A 13,538-nucleotide genomic window follows, 5' to 3' on the forward strand; every position below is an offset into this window, starting at 1 on the left:
AATTAATTTATTTGGGTTATTTAGCAAACCATCAATGATTTGCAGGCTGGTTTCACCATTGAAAAGTAAAACCCCAGTCAGTTTTGTGTATCTGAAACACTGTGCACAGCTGGCATGGAGAGGCAGGTGGTTGGAATCTCAGGGAAGCATCATGTGTTAACCTCTTGATCTCTAAGGGGAGGTATAAACAGCCCCTTATCCTTTCTGTGGATTTGCTTTCTGTTGTGTTGATCTCTTTACTCACCATCATGACTGTGGACCAGGATCTTCTATAGATCGCTGCAGCCATTCTGCTTCAAGATGGGACAAGTCCTAATAAGTCCAGAGGAAACTGGATCTGAGGTGGACCGTGTACAGAGCATTCCCCTTATTTTCCTATGGTTGTTTACAATGTATTTGGTTTTCTAAGTGTACTACAGGCAGTTAAAAGCATAGAAGAGGCTTGTGTAGATTATATGTAAGTATTGTACTGCCATATAAGGGAAATGGAATGTCTGGAGATCTGGACATAAGCAGGTGTCATGGGACTGGTGGCCTGTGGGTTTTCCCATTGCTCTTCTTCCAGGGGACAAGGCAGAAACTCATGTTTTCTTTTGTTTTTGAAATCCCAGTTTAAACTATTGTTGTTGGGGAGGGTCTTTTTCTTTTCTTTTCTTTCCTTTTCTTTTCTCTTCTCCTCTCTTCTCTTCTCTTTCTTTTCTTTTCTTTCCTTTTCTTTTCTTTTCTTTCTTCAGTGCTGAGAATTAAAGCCAGGGCTCCACACATATCAACATGTGCTCCACCACTAAGCTTTATCCTGGCCCTGTGCTCCATCCAGTGTTCAAGGATCAAATGAGCAAGTGAAGATACATTAATGCTCTTGACTATACCACAAGCATTTTTGGAAACCATTCCTCTTGCTAAAGGTGGGGCAGCTTAGGCTAGATCTGAGTATTTGGTCTTGTCACTACTGAGGAATGTTATATGCATCCATTATGGATCCCTTGTCTTTTAACCGTTTTTTCTTTAATCTTTAAAGAACACTGGAGTGACTGGGGATACAGCTCAGGGATGGGTGCTTGCCTAACACATAAAACCCTAGGTTCAATCCTTACCATCAAGAAAAGGGGGATGAGTGTGTGTGTGTGTGTGTGTGTGTGAGAGAGAGAGAGAGAGAGAGAGAGAGAGAGAGAGAGAGAGAGAGAGACAGAGACAGAGACAGAGACAGAGACAGACAGAGCAAAAGCACAGGCGAGCAGTGTTGAGGGAATCGGACTAAATTATTTGTTTAGCCTTTCTAACAGATCTGGAATAGTTATGCTAACAGAATCAACTTCTATTTACACATATTTATTAACAGGTTGTGCTCAGTGTTTACCTGGCATTTACACTGTGCCAATGACAGTTAACACTGAAGTAAAACTTGGTTCTTAGTAGTTTGGATAGACCTTCTTTTCAAGCTTAAATAGAGTTTTCAAGATGCAGACCCTGGAGCAGTGAAATGGCTCAGGCCCTGGTGTGCAAGCCCGGAACCTGAGCTGAATCCTTGGAACCCATGCTGGAAGGAGAGAACAGACTCCTAAAAGTTGTCCTCTGACCTTGCATGTGCTGTGGCACTTCTCTGCAAACCTCCCCACAGCAAATCATAAAAAAACCCGCAGGATCCATCGGGTTCTTGAGGTAGATCAGAATTCCTCCGTCTTGAGAAGTATGTGAGAGATGAAGCTGTGCCTGCCCTTAGAGGACAGAGTAGACTTCATGGGCTCTGTCGTCTTCAGCTTTTGAACAGCAGAAATATCTGGTTGCAGTTAGTTCTTTTGGTCTGGTCTGATTATGTCAAGGGGGCAGTGCTGTGTCTGTCCATCTCTGCCTGACCCAGCCTTGTGGTTTCATCCATCCTTAGCCTACTTGCCTACAAAGTGAGGAGCACATGGCAACCCTGGGTCATTGTGGCTCACTACTACTGCTGCCTCTCTTTGCCACTGAAGATGACGTCATCATGTATGTTGTATGTTTTTTTGTTTATGTCCGTCTTTGAAAGGCAATTCTTCTGTTTTTACTTCTAGGTCCATGTTCTTTTTCTTACACATCGCAAGTCTGCTGATAATCCTTTTCCTGCCAATCAAACCACGCCGGCTTCAAAGGCAGCCTCAAAGTACAGATTCTGTGAAGAAGGCAGACTGATACCCACAGAGAGAAACTGAACTACAGACTTGTGGGATGTTAGGAAGACACAGTGGCCAGGCCTAAGGGTTCTCCAGTGACTCAGAGGAGATGTTTACATGTGTTCTTTTTTTCACTGCAGGGAATATTTTTATAAGTCCTTTTTGTTTGTACAGCTAAATCACTATGTCTAGCTTTGTCGTCATATTTTACAGGGCCTTTCAGTGACACAGTATGGAGAGCAGGCCGCTGGGCCGTCTCTTCTGAAGTCATTTCCACCTGCTGAAATCTGGATGCATGGATCCAGGCATTGCCTCCAGCACTTAGGAGGTGTCTGCTGAGATGACTTGTCCTAGATTTCAGAAATCAGAACATTCCCAGGCATGATTTTCTCCTGGCAACTCCAGACCCGTGGGTGACTTACGGGGCTGTGGATACAGCTCCTACGATCAGAAGCCCTTGGAGGGAAGTGGTGATGGAGGGATATTTTCAGGTTGTTAAAAAAACAAAACCCTCCACTAACTAGGAAGATCAATCCTGAATGCTTGAATGGATTGGTGTGTCCTCAGACAGGCTGTGTTATTTTCCCCCAAGAATGTATCGTTCCCTTTCTTCCTTCTGAACTGAGCCAAGACTGGAAATCAGAAAGTTTCCTGCCTGTGTGCCCCAGGAAGTGGGGAGGGGGTGGAGGCTACTGGTTTCTAGTTCACCTGCTTTGATCTGCTGGACTTGACCTTCGTTGGCCCTGAGAAGGCACCCAGACACTCATCCTGTCAAAGGTGGCAAATGCCTTTTCAAGGAATAATTTCTTTCAGTAGGTAGAGGCTCTCTTTTCTCCCTGCATATCCTGGAAGTGTCAGTGATCATGGCCAGTGTGTAGGAACGAGCTGATGTTTGTAATGGATTAAATCCAGCTGTATTTTAGGACGCTGCAACTGGATGACAGTGCTCTACTGTCTTCAATATGAATATGCTGTGGCTCCTTTCGGGGATTTCTACTGGGTAAAAAGTCTGTATGAAAGAAGGAAACATAATATTTAAAATGTGGAAAATAATAATAATAATAATGATAATGATAGTAATAATAATAATAAAATATATGCTTCAGTGATGTGCCCCCAATCAAATGGCCTGGGAGCTGAAAATTTGTTCTTATCTGATGATAAAAAAATTAGTCTCTCACTGAATAAATAATATATTTCTATTTTAAGAAGTGACTCCTTATGGAAAAAATTGCTTCTTGTTTTTGTCGACTTGTGTGTGTTTTCACAAATGTGTGCACATCTGAAGTTGTCTTTGTGTTAATTCTAGCACTTTAGCATGGTCAGTGCTCACTATGTATGTCAGGAATGGGGACGGTGTGATTTCTTATCTTCATTCATGGTGTTGTAAGTATGACTTATTTCCCTTATGAAGGAAGGGACTGTGGATTACACACATTTGCTAGTGTCAAAGAATTAGTGAAGCAACTGAGATTTCAATCCAGACCACTCTTGTGTGAGCACTAGCCCTGGGCTTTTCCATGATGTACCCTCTGGTGTGTCTTAGGACTGTAACGTATACAGTTACTTTGAAAGCATTTATCAGTCTTGGTGCTGGGTAAGAGGACAGTGGTTTCCCACCCCCCCCCCCATTCCGCCCCAGGGTATCAGTGAGGGAATTGGTTCAAGGACAATTTTCTGTTTCCAGAGTCTAATGATGGTCAAGTTCCTTAACATAAAATGGCATAGAATTTGCATAAAAATTATTAATAATCTCCTGTATATTTTAACTAGTCCTTGGATTGCTTGTAATAATAGCTAATATAGTGTAAATTCTGGGTAAATTTGTAGATGAAGATTTCCGTCTCATCTGGTCCCACAGCCATGCATTCCCAAATAAACACACAGAGGCTTATATTAATTATAAGCTGTTTGGCCTATTGTTCAGGCTTGTTACTAACTACCTCATACAACTTAAATTAACTCATAATTCTTATCTATGGTTAGCCATGTGGCTTGGTACCTTATTCAGTGAGGTGTTCTCATCTTGCTCCTATATTTGGCAGATTAAGCCTTTCCTCTTCCCAGAATTCTCCTGTCTGGTTGCTCCACCTATATTTCCTGTCTGGCTACTGGCCAATCAGCGTTTTATTAAACCAATATGTTGACAAGTCTTTAAGTGTACAAGAGCATTCTCCCACAGCGTAAATTATTGTTACAGTGTGAGGTTTAGGAGAAAGAAAGATGCCCGTACATGTTCAGTGTAGCCATCACCTCCTCCCGATATGACGGAAGCAGGAACAGAGGAGCCAGCAGGAAGCCAGAGGCAGAAGACACCAGAAAAGAAGACACGCGGAAGATAAAGTGATGGGGAGAATCCCACAAGGTGGGAGGTTCCGTTCATGCTACAGCTGAGCGGCAAGGATCAGAATATCCTGGACCGCTAGTTCCTCCAAGGCGTCGTTGTTATGTAGTATGGACCCAGTGCGTGAGGCTCACTCTGTTTTCACAAGGAACTCATGGGACAAGCCTGCCTGAGAATCCAAAGACCAGTGTTTGTGATAGACGATGGGCTATAGGTGCCTAAAATGTACCAGAGCCTCCAGTGGGAACACTGTGAGGTACAAACATGGAAAAAAAATCACGCTGATGAGAACAGTAACTGTCAGGATTGGCATGAGGTGTGAGTAATCCACACTTCAGAGTTCTCTCTTACCAGGCTTCCCTGTACTTAAGCATCTTCACTTCTGAGAGAAGAACCTTGTTGAGGAGAGGAGAGACGGCTGCTGGGCAGCTAGCGTGCACCTGTGAGGCTTTTCATCAGCTCTGAAGGGGCAGCACATAGAAGAGAAATTCAGCCTTATCCTCCAAGAACATTTTCCACATGGTTTCTCTTTAGGACCAGGGTTTTAACTAGTAGTTAGAACTTTGTTTAGATTTCCAGGATGTCTGTAATATAAGCTGTCTTTAATAAGAATGAGTTGATGGGGGGAGGTTTGGGTTGAAATCAATACATTTTCTGATTTTTTTAAAATTAAATAAGTTTATATATATATATATGAGTGTTTGCCTGCATGTATGTCTGTGTGCCATGTGTGTACCTGGTGCCCTTAGGGCAGGAAAGGACAGGGATTTCGTGGAACTGGAGATACTGATGGTTGTGGGTCCTAGAAACTGAACCTGGGGTTCTCTACAAGCACAGCAGTGCCCTTAACTATTGAGCCGTCTCTCCAGCTCCTGATTTTACTTCTTTAATTTTTTTAAAGGCAAATGTAAAATAGTCTATTTTAGGATTATTTCTTGCACTTGACTTTTTAGGTAACCCCAAGGAACAATATTGTTCAGTAGCTGAGAAGTAGGAAGGAATTTAGTCTGAGATGCTGACTGTTTAAGGGAGAAAGCACCAGGAGGAGGCTGGGGAAGGGACAAGGGAGCTGACAGTTGTTCCTGGAACTGGTGGGGCTCTGGCTGTTCGTTCCGTGTCTGGGCAGTGCACTGATGACTCACTTTCTTACCTCTGCTTATGCATCTGAACTACTTAGGAAGCTTTAAAAAAAAAAATCAATGCCTTGTGGTCTAGAAACTTCGTCTTTTTCTCCCATTGTCTCTGGCACTTGGCATAGGGCCTGCCGTGTAATGAAGATGTAGTAAGTGTTTGTTGGGTGAATGAAGGATTGGATGGATTAGCTTAATGCGTCATTGCTCTTGACAGTTTTGATTGAGCTGTGTTTACGCTGGGAAATGTTCCTGCTTTTCAAAATTAGTTTCAGAGGTTAAGAGCTAGATTTGGAGAGAACGCTGGAAGCATGTTCTGGAGTGGGGGTGGGGTGGGGTTCCCTCAAACAGCGAGTTTGCATAGTTTGAAACTGCCTGTTCCATCCATTTACTGATTAGTGCATTTAGTTGCTCATTGGATGTGTTGTACTTGGAGAATTCTTGACATTCTTTGACACTGCAAATAAAAGATGCTGGAGACCCATCCTCCGCCCTTCTCAGTAATCCTAGAAAGATATGGTTCAGACCCCTGTAGCACAGGCTTGCTCTGGGGGCATGCAGCACTCACAAATTAAAAAGCTGTCAGATTGGTGTGGCCTTACCCTTGTTTCCCTGCAAGATTTGAGCGGCCATTCCTTATGGCTAATGCTCTACCCAGGACAGCAGCTGCACCATCCATTGGCCTGCTGTCCAGAAAAGTTAAGTCTGCCCTGTTTGAAGACACATTGACCTCGAGCAAACAGTCAGGACATCAGCTGTGCCATCCAACAGGCTCCACTTGAATGGTTGCCTGTGGAGGTAATTTCCAGGCCCAGCAAGTAATTTCATGGGGCCCCCGAGGAAAGTTATTCTTGTAGGAAAGTTCCAGCTCATGTGAGCTTTGTCACACTCCCTGTGTTTGCCCACTCCTGGCTGTGAAGAAGAGCAGAAGCATCCACGAACAGCTTCTTTTCTCTTGTTTTCCCTTCTACAGTACCGCGAACTTGGCAATGGCCTTTGTCATTGCAGAGATGAAGGCCAAGGCTCAGGGACTACAGGTGTCGAGATGAAATTACAGCAGATTCAGCTGGAGATCCAATTGGCTTTTATTTGTGGTTCAATAACCAAGCAGCGTCCAGTGACAGAATAGAATGAGCTACCAGTGAGCAGGGTAGGTAGCGGGATCTATAATCTAGAAACAGTGGGAAAACCTGGGAACCATCAGGTTCAGGTTATTTATATTTTTGTAAGAAGTGAAGCATGGGGTGCTTCATAAGCTTTGAAGGCAGGTAGATTTGAATTTTCTTTTAGGAAAAACAGACCTGTTTGGAAATCTATTTGCTTCCTTAGCATAATTGATTGCATTCACGTTTGGTCTGAATTACTACAGCCTTGTGTAGAAGCTCAGTTCAAAATGGTGGCCTCCCATAAACTCTAGTTAACACAAGTAATAGGCCCAAGTTTTCCCAGGTAATGGAGGAGGTGGGATTGGGATCCTGAATGGGCTGAGTCAAGAGTCTGCTTTACATCTGACTGCAGAACTTATTTTCAGAGCAACTGACACCTCTAGAGCCAAGAGTAACTCCAGCACTCACCTACCCCAGAGGCTTCCAAACATATGCTTGCTATGGGATAACCCTTCCATACACTGTGAATATATGCTGCTCTCATTGGTTGATAGTAAAAACTGCTTTGGCCTATAGCTAGGCAAAATATAGTGAGGTGGGACTGCCAGGCTGAATACAGGGAGAAAGAAGGGCAGAATCAGGAAGAGACACAATCCAGCTGCTCAAGGGATAAGGTATCAGGAAACTGGTAAGCAATGGGCCACGTGGAGATGTATAGATTAATAAGTTAATTTAAATGTAAGAACTAGTTAGTAATAAGCCTGAACTATAGGTCAAACATTCTGGAGTTGATATTAAGCCTCTGAGTAATTATTTAGAAATGGCTGCAAGATTGGACAGAGAGAGAAACCATTTACATACAGTGACTGGCCCTGCCACTTGGAAGCTTACTGGACATGCAAGGGGTAGAGATATTAATGTGTAGAAGTTCATGCAACCACATCCATATTGGAGCAAGTCATTCACGGCAGTGTGATTTCTATGTTCCTGGACCACAGTCATATGTGGCTCAGAATAATCTTTCCCATATTCCATCTAAACAGAGCTGTTTGCCAGCAGTAGTTAATCCTCGCCTCTATGGGGGAAGGGAGCTAAGGGACTCAAGGAGTAGAGGAGGAGGGCAGGAACCAAGCTGGCCAGTTAGCTGATGTTATAGATAGTCTTCTGCCAACATTTTTTGCTCCTGAAGGCCCTCTTGTTTAATATGGCCCTTTGATGTAGGCTTCCCTAGACTTTGGGTATTTGAAGCCTGTTGTGAAAAGCAAGTTGCTTTTCTAGAAATAAATAACACTGGGAAGTCTAAGCACAGAGCCCCGAGGACCAGAGCAAGGACATGACAGAAGTTTGAAGTCCAAGGAGGAGGATTCCTAGTAGATAGATTGGTCTGGTGACCTTTAAGCACAGGAAGGTGTCTCATTGCTGGGTTGTTTATCTCTTAGCCAGAGAGACTTTGTTTTGCAGTGCTGGAGCCTCATGCCTGCTGAGCAAGTGCTCAGTCACTGAACCACACTCACACCTCCCTAGAAATGGTCTCCATCCCAGAAAAGGCTACACTTGGTTGTGACTTTGCTTAACATTGGCAAGAGAAAGGAGAAAAGACTAGCTAAGACAGAGATGGCAGAAGGAGCTAAAGAATGGACCAAGGTATCCATGAGTCAGCTAAGCTGCCTGGAAGGGTCCCAGTTGTACTGGCTAAGATACTGTCTGTTTTTGAAGGTTGCTATGCACCCACTGTTTGCATCTCCAAGCACATCTATTATAAGGCAAGAAATCTTGGGATATGAAGGTAATGGATGCCTGCCACATACTCTGTGGCTTGGATCTGGAAACCTGACGGGCAACTTGTGGATGAAGAAAGGACAGACACACACAGAGAAACCCTGAGATTGGTTGGGTTGGGTTTGCTCTAACAGAAGTCATCTACTTCACAGCCCTAAAGCTCAACGAGCTTGAGGAGCTATTAGCTACTCCCTATGGAAGGTCTCTGCAGGAGAGCCGCCTCGGGCTGTACACATCGGGAAGGGGTATGTGTGGGCCAAAGCTTTCTGCACACTCACTCAGCATTCACACAAGAACCAGGGGAAGGCTTTGCTACTCCCGTGGGTCTGAGGCTTTGGTGTCCTTGACATGGCCATGCTAATGTCAACAACACGTACTCACTGGAGACTTCATCAGCTCCCTAGAGATGCCTTTGCAAATTCTTAGTTAAAAACATCCCAGAGTCTCACTCCGCAGATAGCATGGTTGACTGGGGCTGTGCCCAGCGTCCGTATTATTAATTATCTGTCTACATAATTCTGATGTGTAACCAGGTTCAGAATTAATGGTATAGTTTTGCCCTTTTGCATTTAAGGAAACTGAAGCTTGGGGATTTTAGTGTTCAGCCCAATGCATCACTAGGCTCCTTCATACTTGAGATGAGGGTAGAAACATAGTCTTTTGACCCACCAGAGTGTTCTGTTCACAAATATGCTTTATTCCTGTAGAAAACGCCTAACATTGCCTCACTCCTGAGACTGGTTTTCATCCCCCCTCCACCATGGCCTTAAAGATGAGAGTTAGCTCAGTGTAAAACTTGGAGGAAGGCAAAGGCAGTACATCTTCAAGATAAGGTGTAGGAAAGGACTCTCTGAACAGGACATCATTTGTCTAGGAATTAAAGGCAAAAATTAATGATCAAGACCTTGTAAACAGCTAGACAGAGGGTGGGAAAGTTCCCTTGGAGTTCTCCTTTAGCGGAGTCTCCAAGCTCCTAAAACAGTATGGGCAATTGTTACTGCCCTTGGTTGCCTTCCAGAACATGAAAGTAAGACCCTATTGCTGAGACACAACACATTGCAAACACAGGACCTGGAGAATCTAGCTGGTATTGCAAACCTCCTCCCTGAGGATGAGCTCTCGTAGTATCTGATGGTGCTGTGTAAGCTGCCTAGGAAAAAGCAATCGATATTCCTACCTTCCTGTAAAATGCCTGTGAACCACAACAAAAGACATCCTGGCACACTATAATGGTACAGTATTGACCCTTTGATCTTTGCCATCACCAACAGTTTTCTTAATTAGACTTAAGGCCCCACTCAGTAGGAAGGAATTCTTGCCTGGCACTGTGACCCTAGCCTAGCTGGTGAGGTCATGAACACTGCAGGAGACCCTACTACTTCCACTTTCCAAACCAGTATAATTTTAACTGTTTCCTGAATGTGTGCCTATTAAGTATAACTTTCACCCTCATCAAAGACGCTTCTTTTTGCAATGGATGTAGACTGTCATAGAAATCCACAACTGATCAAATGTCGAGAACCGCTGTCTGTAAGGGTTCCCATTTCCCCTCATCCTCAATGGCATTTGTTGGCCAAGCCTAAATGATACCTCTATAGTACAACCTCTACACATAAAGCTTAGGGAACATGGAAGCAGGGGCAGAAGGATTATAAGAGTTGAAGGACCAAGAAATCTGCCGGGAGATCTAGTGTCTTCTAGATATGACAGGAAGCTGCGCCCATGAACTCTCAAAAAGATGATTACCTACACAGGACCGGAATAATGACAACACTGGTTGTCAACATGGATGGGAGGGATCTCACAAGGTCTCAGATACAGAGCTACAGGAAACCAATGACAGCTGAGAGTGGGAGATTCAGTGTTCTCTAGGGAGAAGCCCCCCCGATGGGTATCCAATCCCAAGTGGCCAGCCCTAAACACACCTTATACTTATAAGCAACATTAATTGGACTCAGTAGGTTTTCTCTGTGTGTATGTGTATGTTGGTGGGACACTCAGTAGGAGCTGGTGGGGGAGAGGGAATGATATGAAAACAGCATTCATGTATAAAGTCCTCCAAACACTACTAATATAAATCTTTTTACAATGAATATCATTACTTGACCTTAAATTAAGTTACAGAACTACAGACAAAGCCAGCCTGGCATTAAAACAAAGAGGTAGATCCATGGGACAGAAGACAGGATCTGAAACTAAGTAATCAAAAGCTACAGCCCCCTAATTTTTGACAAAGGTAACAAAAACATGCAGTGGAAAAAAAAACCTAACCCCAACAAATGGAGCTGACAAAACTGGATCACCACCTGTAGAAGACTGAAGCTAGATCCCCATCTTTCAACCTAGGTTAAAAAACAAAACCAAAAAAACTTGAAGTGGACTAAAGACATTAATTTAAAGCCCAAGACCGAAACTACTAGAAGCAAACAAGGAGCGATCTTCAAGAGCCTTGTGCAGGCAAGAATTCTCTGCAGTAGCACAAGAGCGAGCCCAAAGAGGCAACAGATAGGGCAACCTGAAATTAAAACATTTCTGCACAGCCAAAGAAACTGTCGGCCACACAAAACGGATAGCCAGCCGAGTGGTAGAAAATCTTCACTGGCCACGCTTCAGAATCTACAAAGAGCCCCAGAAGCAAAACATCAAAGAAACAAAACTGCCTCTCAACCAAAGAACTAGTGAAAGAAACTGCCTAGTGCTCAAAAGAAGATACGCGAATGGCCAATAAGTACTTACACATGCTTCCAACACCCCTAGACACTAGGGAAATGCAACTATTTTGAGATATCGCCTCACCCCAGTCAGAATGACTATCGCCAAGAAATCTAAGAGCAAATGTTAGAGCAGATGTGGGGAAAGAGGAGCCCTTATGCACAGATGGGGGTGGGAGTAATTTGATACAGCCATTAGGGAAGGCAGTGTGCAGGTTCCTCCGAAAACTAATAATAGATCTACCATACGACCCAGTTTTCCCACTCCTGGGTGTGTGTGAAGGACTCTTATCTTACCAGAGAAACACTTGCAGGTCCATGGTTATTACTACATTTACAATGGAAGGTCAAACCATCCTAGATGTCCATCAACGGGTGGATAAATAATGAAAACATGGTATGCACATACAATGGCTGTGGGGGGAAAAAAGGAGAAATCGTGGAATTTGTAGGGAAATGGATGGACGTGGAAAGAATAATATTACAGTAATTCAAATTCAGAAAGACAAAAATCCCATGTTTCCTCTAAAAACTCACATGTGGACCCTAGCCTGCAATGTATGTGCATATGTAAACAAGCATAACATGGGGAAAGTCTAAAAATCTGGAAGGAGACCAAGAGAGGAGGATATTAGATGATGAGGAAGGATGGAGGGTGGGCATGAAGATACATGGGGCATGAACAGTAAGAAGCACCTGGTGGGGGAAGGGGGTTGCAGAAAAGGAACAGAAGAAACAGGATTGGGGGAGATGGGGGAAGGGAGAATCACAAAATAATGTCACATGGTGGCATCTAGCATATTATATGCCAATTTAAAAAATCTGCATTAAAGGGGGTGTCAGGTCAGGGTTTGCACCAAGGGCTTTTCGTATCATCCCCTTGGGTCTTGGTTGACCCCAGGTGCCCGGCCTCATGCTGGAGGCTGCCTTCTAGACAGAGAAGCATGTTTTAGAGAAAACTCTTTTCTGGATGCACACGACTCTTAGGATCCAATGGTCCCTTTTGTTCCTGGACAAAGAAAATTCACACGGATAAGCACTTTTGATTTTAAAATTTAGAGTAAGCAGTCGACAGCTACAACCAGCCATTTGCCCTGCACTTTCTATTGTCTTTGCTTTGTCAACAAAATGACCCTTCAGCATTTCCAGCTGCAGCCAATTGCAGCTGACTGTACGGCTCTGCAAAAGCCACCAAATGCCAGGACTAAGTTTCTGCCTACTCACCAGTGACCTTTTCCTTTGAGTCCTCCACATTGCTGTCATTGACAATATGCCAGGCCCTCGCTATTTATTACTCCCGTTGGCTCCTGCTGTATACAACACAAAGCCCACCACCTTCCTGTCCCTCCCAACCCTCCTCCTTCCACCCCTGCTTTCAGGCCTGCAGTTGCCCCGGATGGACTGTCTCCAGAAGCAGAAGCAGGTAGTGATTTTGGGGGGAGGTGTGCATCTGCAAAGCAGAGATTGAAGCAGCACCGTGTTCCAGGGAAAGACTGGACCCCTGAGGGCAAAAGGAAAAACAGCAATCCCATCTCCTGAGCATTGTGTATGACTGTATTCCCTGAGAAGTCTCCATTGGGTGACTTCTAAATTCGGCTCACCAATCCTCAATAATATCGTCTGCTCTGGTTCTCCTCATGTTATTTGCCTCTTTGCAGCCAGACTGGCAGCTGCCCAGTTGTGTTTCCTTCTGTCTCCGCATCTAGCAAAGCCATGGCTCGAATTGGTTCTGGATCAGCATTAGCTGAACAAATGAAAATTTCCCTACCATGGCAAGATTATGTTGTTACTTCTCTGTGTTGAAAAGGCTGTGGCCTTCGTTGCCTTTAGAGACCAAGATGGCCCTGGTGACAAGCCACTGATGCTGAATGTCTTCTGAGTCCTTCTCTCTCTACATTTTGATTTTTGTTCCCTAGGGTTTGGGTGAAGTATGGCCGGTGAGCTGGATCTGCCTGTGTTTCTAAGAGTCCTGCATATGCCGGTCTCCCTATCTCGTAGGCCTTATCATGATGTCTTCCTGTAGCTCATGGCTCTGTTGAAGAAGATATGGTGCATCATTGTCTACGCAACCAAGGTCTTGTGTTACTCATCTTCCACTATGGACTCCATGGTATGGAGGACTGCCATCATCAGATCCCAGAGACTGTGTGTCTTAAGCAACAAACATCTGTTGCCTCACCATCCTGGAGGCAAGAAACCCATGTTGGGGCATGACCCAGTGGTTAGAGTGCTTAACTCACACACATACACACATGAAGTCCTGCCTTTGATTCCCAGCACTACACCAACCAGACATGATGGCAAATACCTATAATCCTGACACT

At 44.2% G+C, this 13,538-nt stretch overlaps 1 protein-coding gene across 1 annotated transcript in view; it reads left to right on the plus strand.

Moving 5' to 3' along the window:
• The window catches only part of Mboat1 (membrane bound O-acyltransferase domain containing 1), a 105,167-nt gene extending 101,899 nt beyond the window's left edge, over window positions 1-3,268 (plus strand). Inside the window, exon 13 of the mRNA XM_038334186.1 lies at window positions 2,046-3,268. Coding sequence (XP_038190114.1) covers window positions 2,046-2,163 — 118 coding nt within the window. The 3' untranslated portion in view covers window positions 2,164-3,268. The remainder of the gene's footprint in view (window positions 1-2,045) is intronic.
• The last annotated feature ends 10,270 nt before the right edge of the window (window positions 3,269-13,538 follow it).

The sequence above is a fragment of the Arvicola amphibius genome, chromosome 6 (genome assembly GCF_903992535.2).
Source record: "Arvicola amphibius chromosome 6, mArvAmp1.2, whole genome shotgun sequence".
Taxonomy (NCBI): domain Eukaryota; kingdom Metazoa; phylum Chordata; class Mammalia; order Rodentia; family Cricetidae; genus Arvicola; species Arvicola amphibius.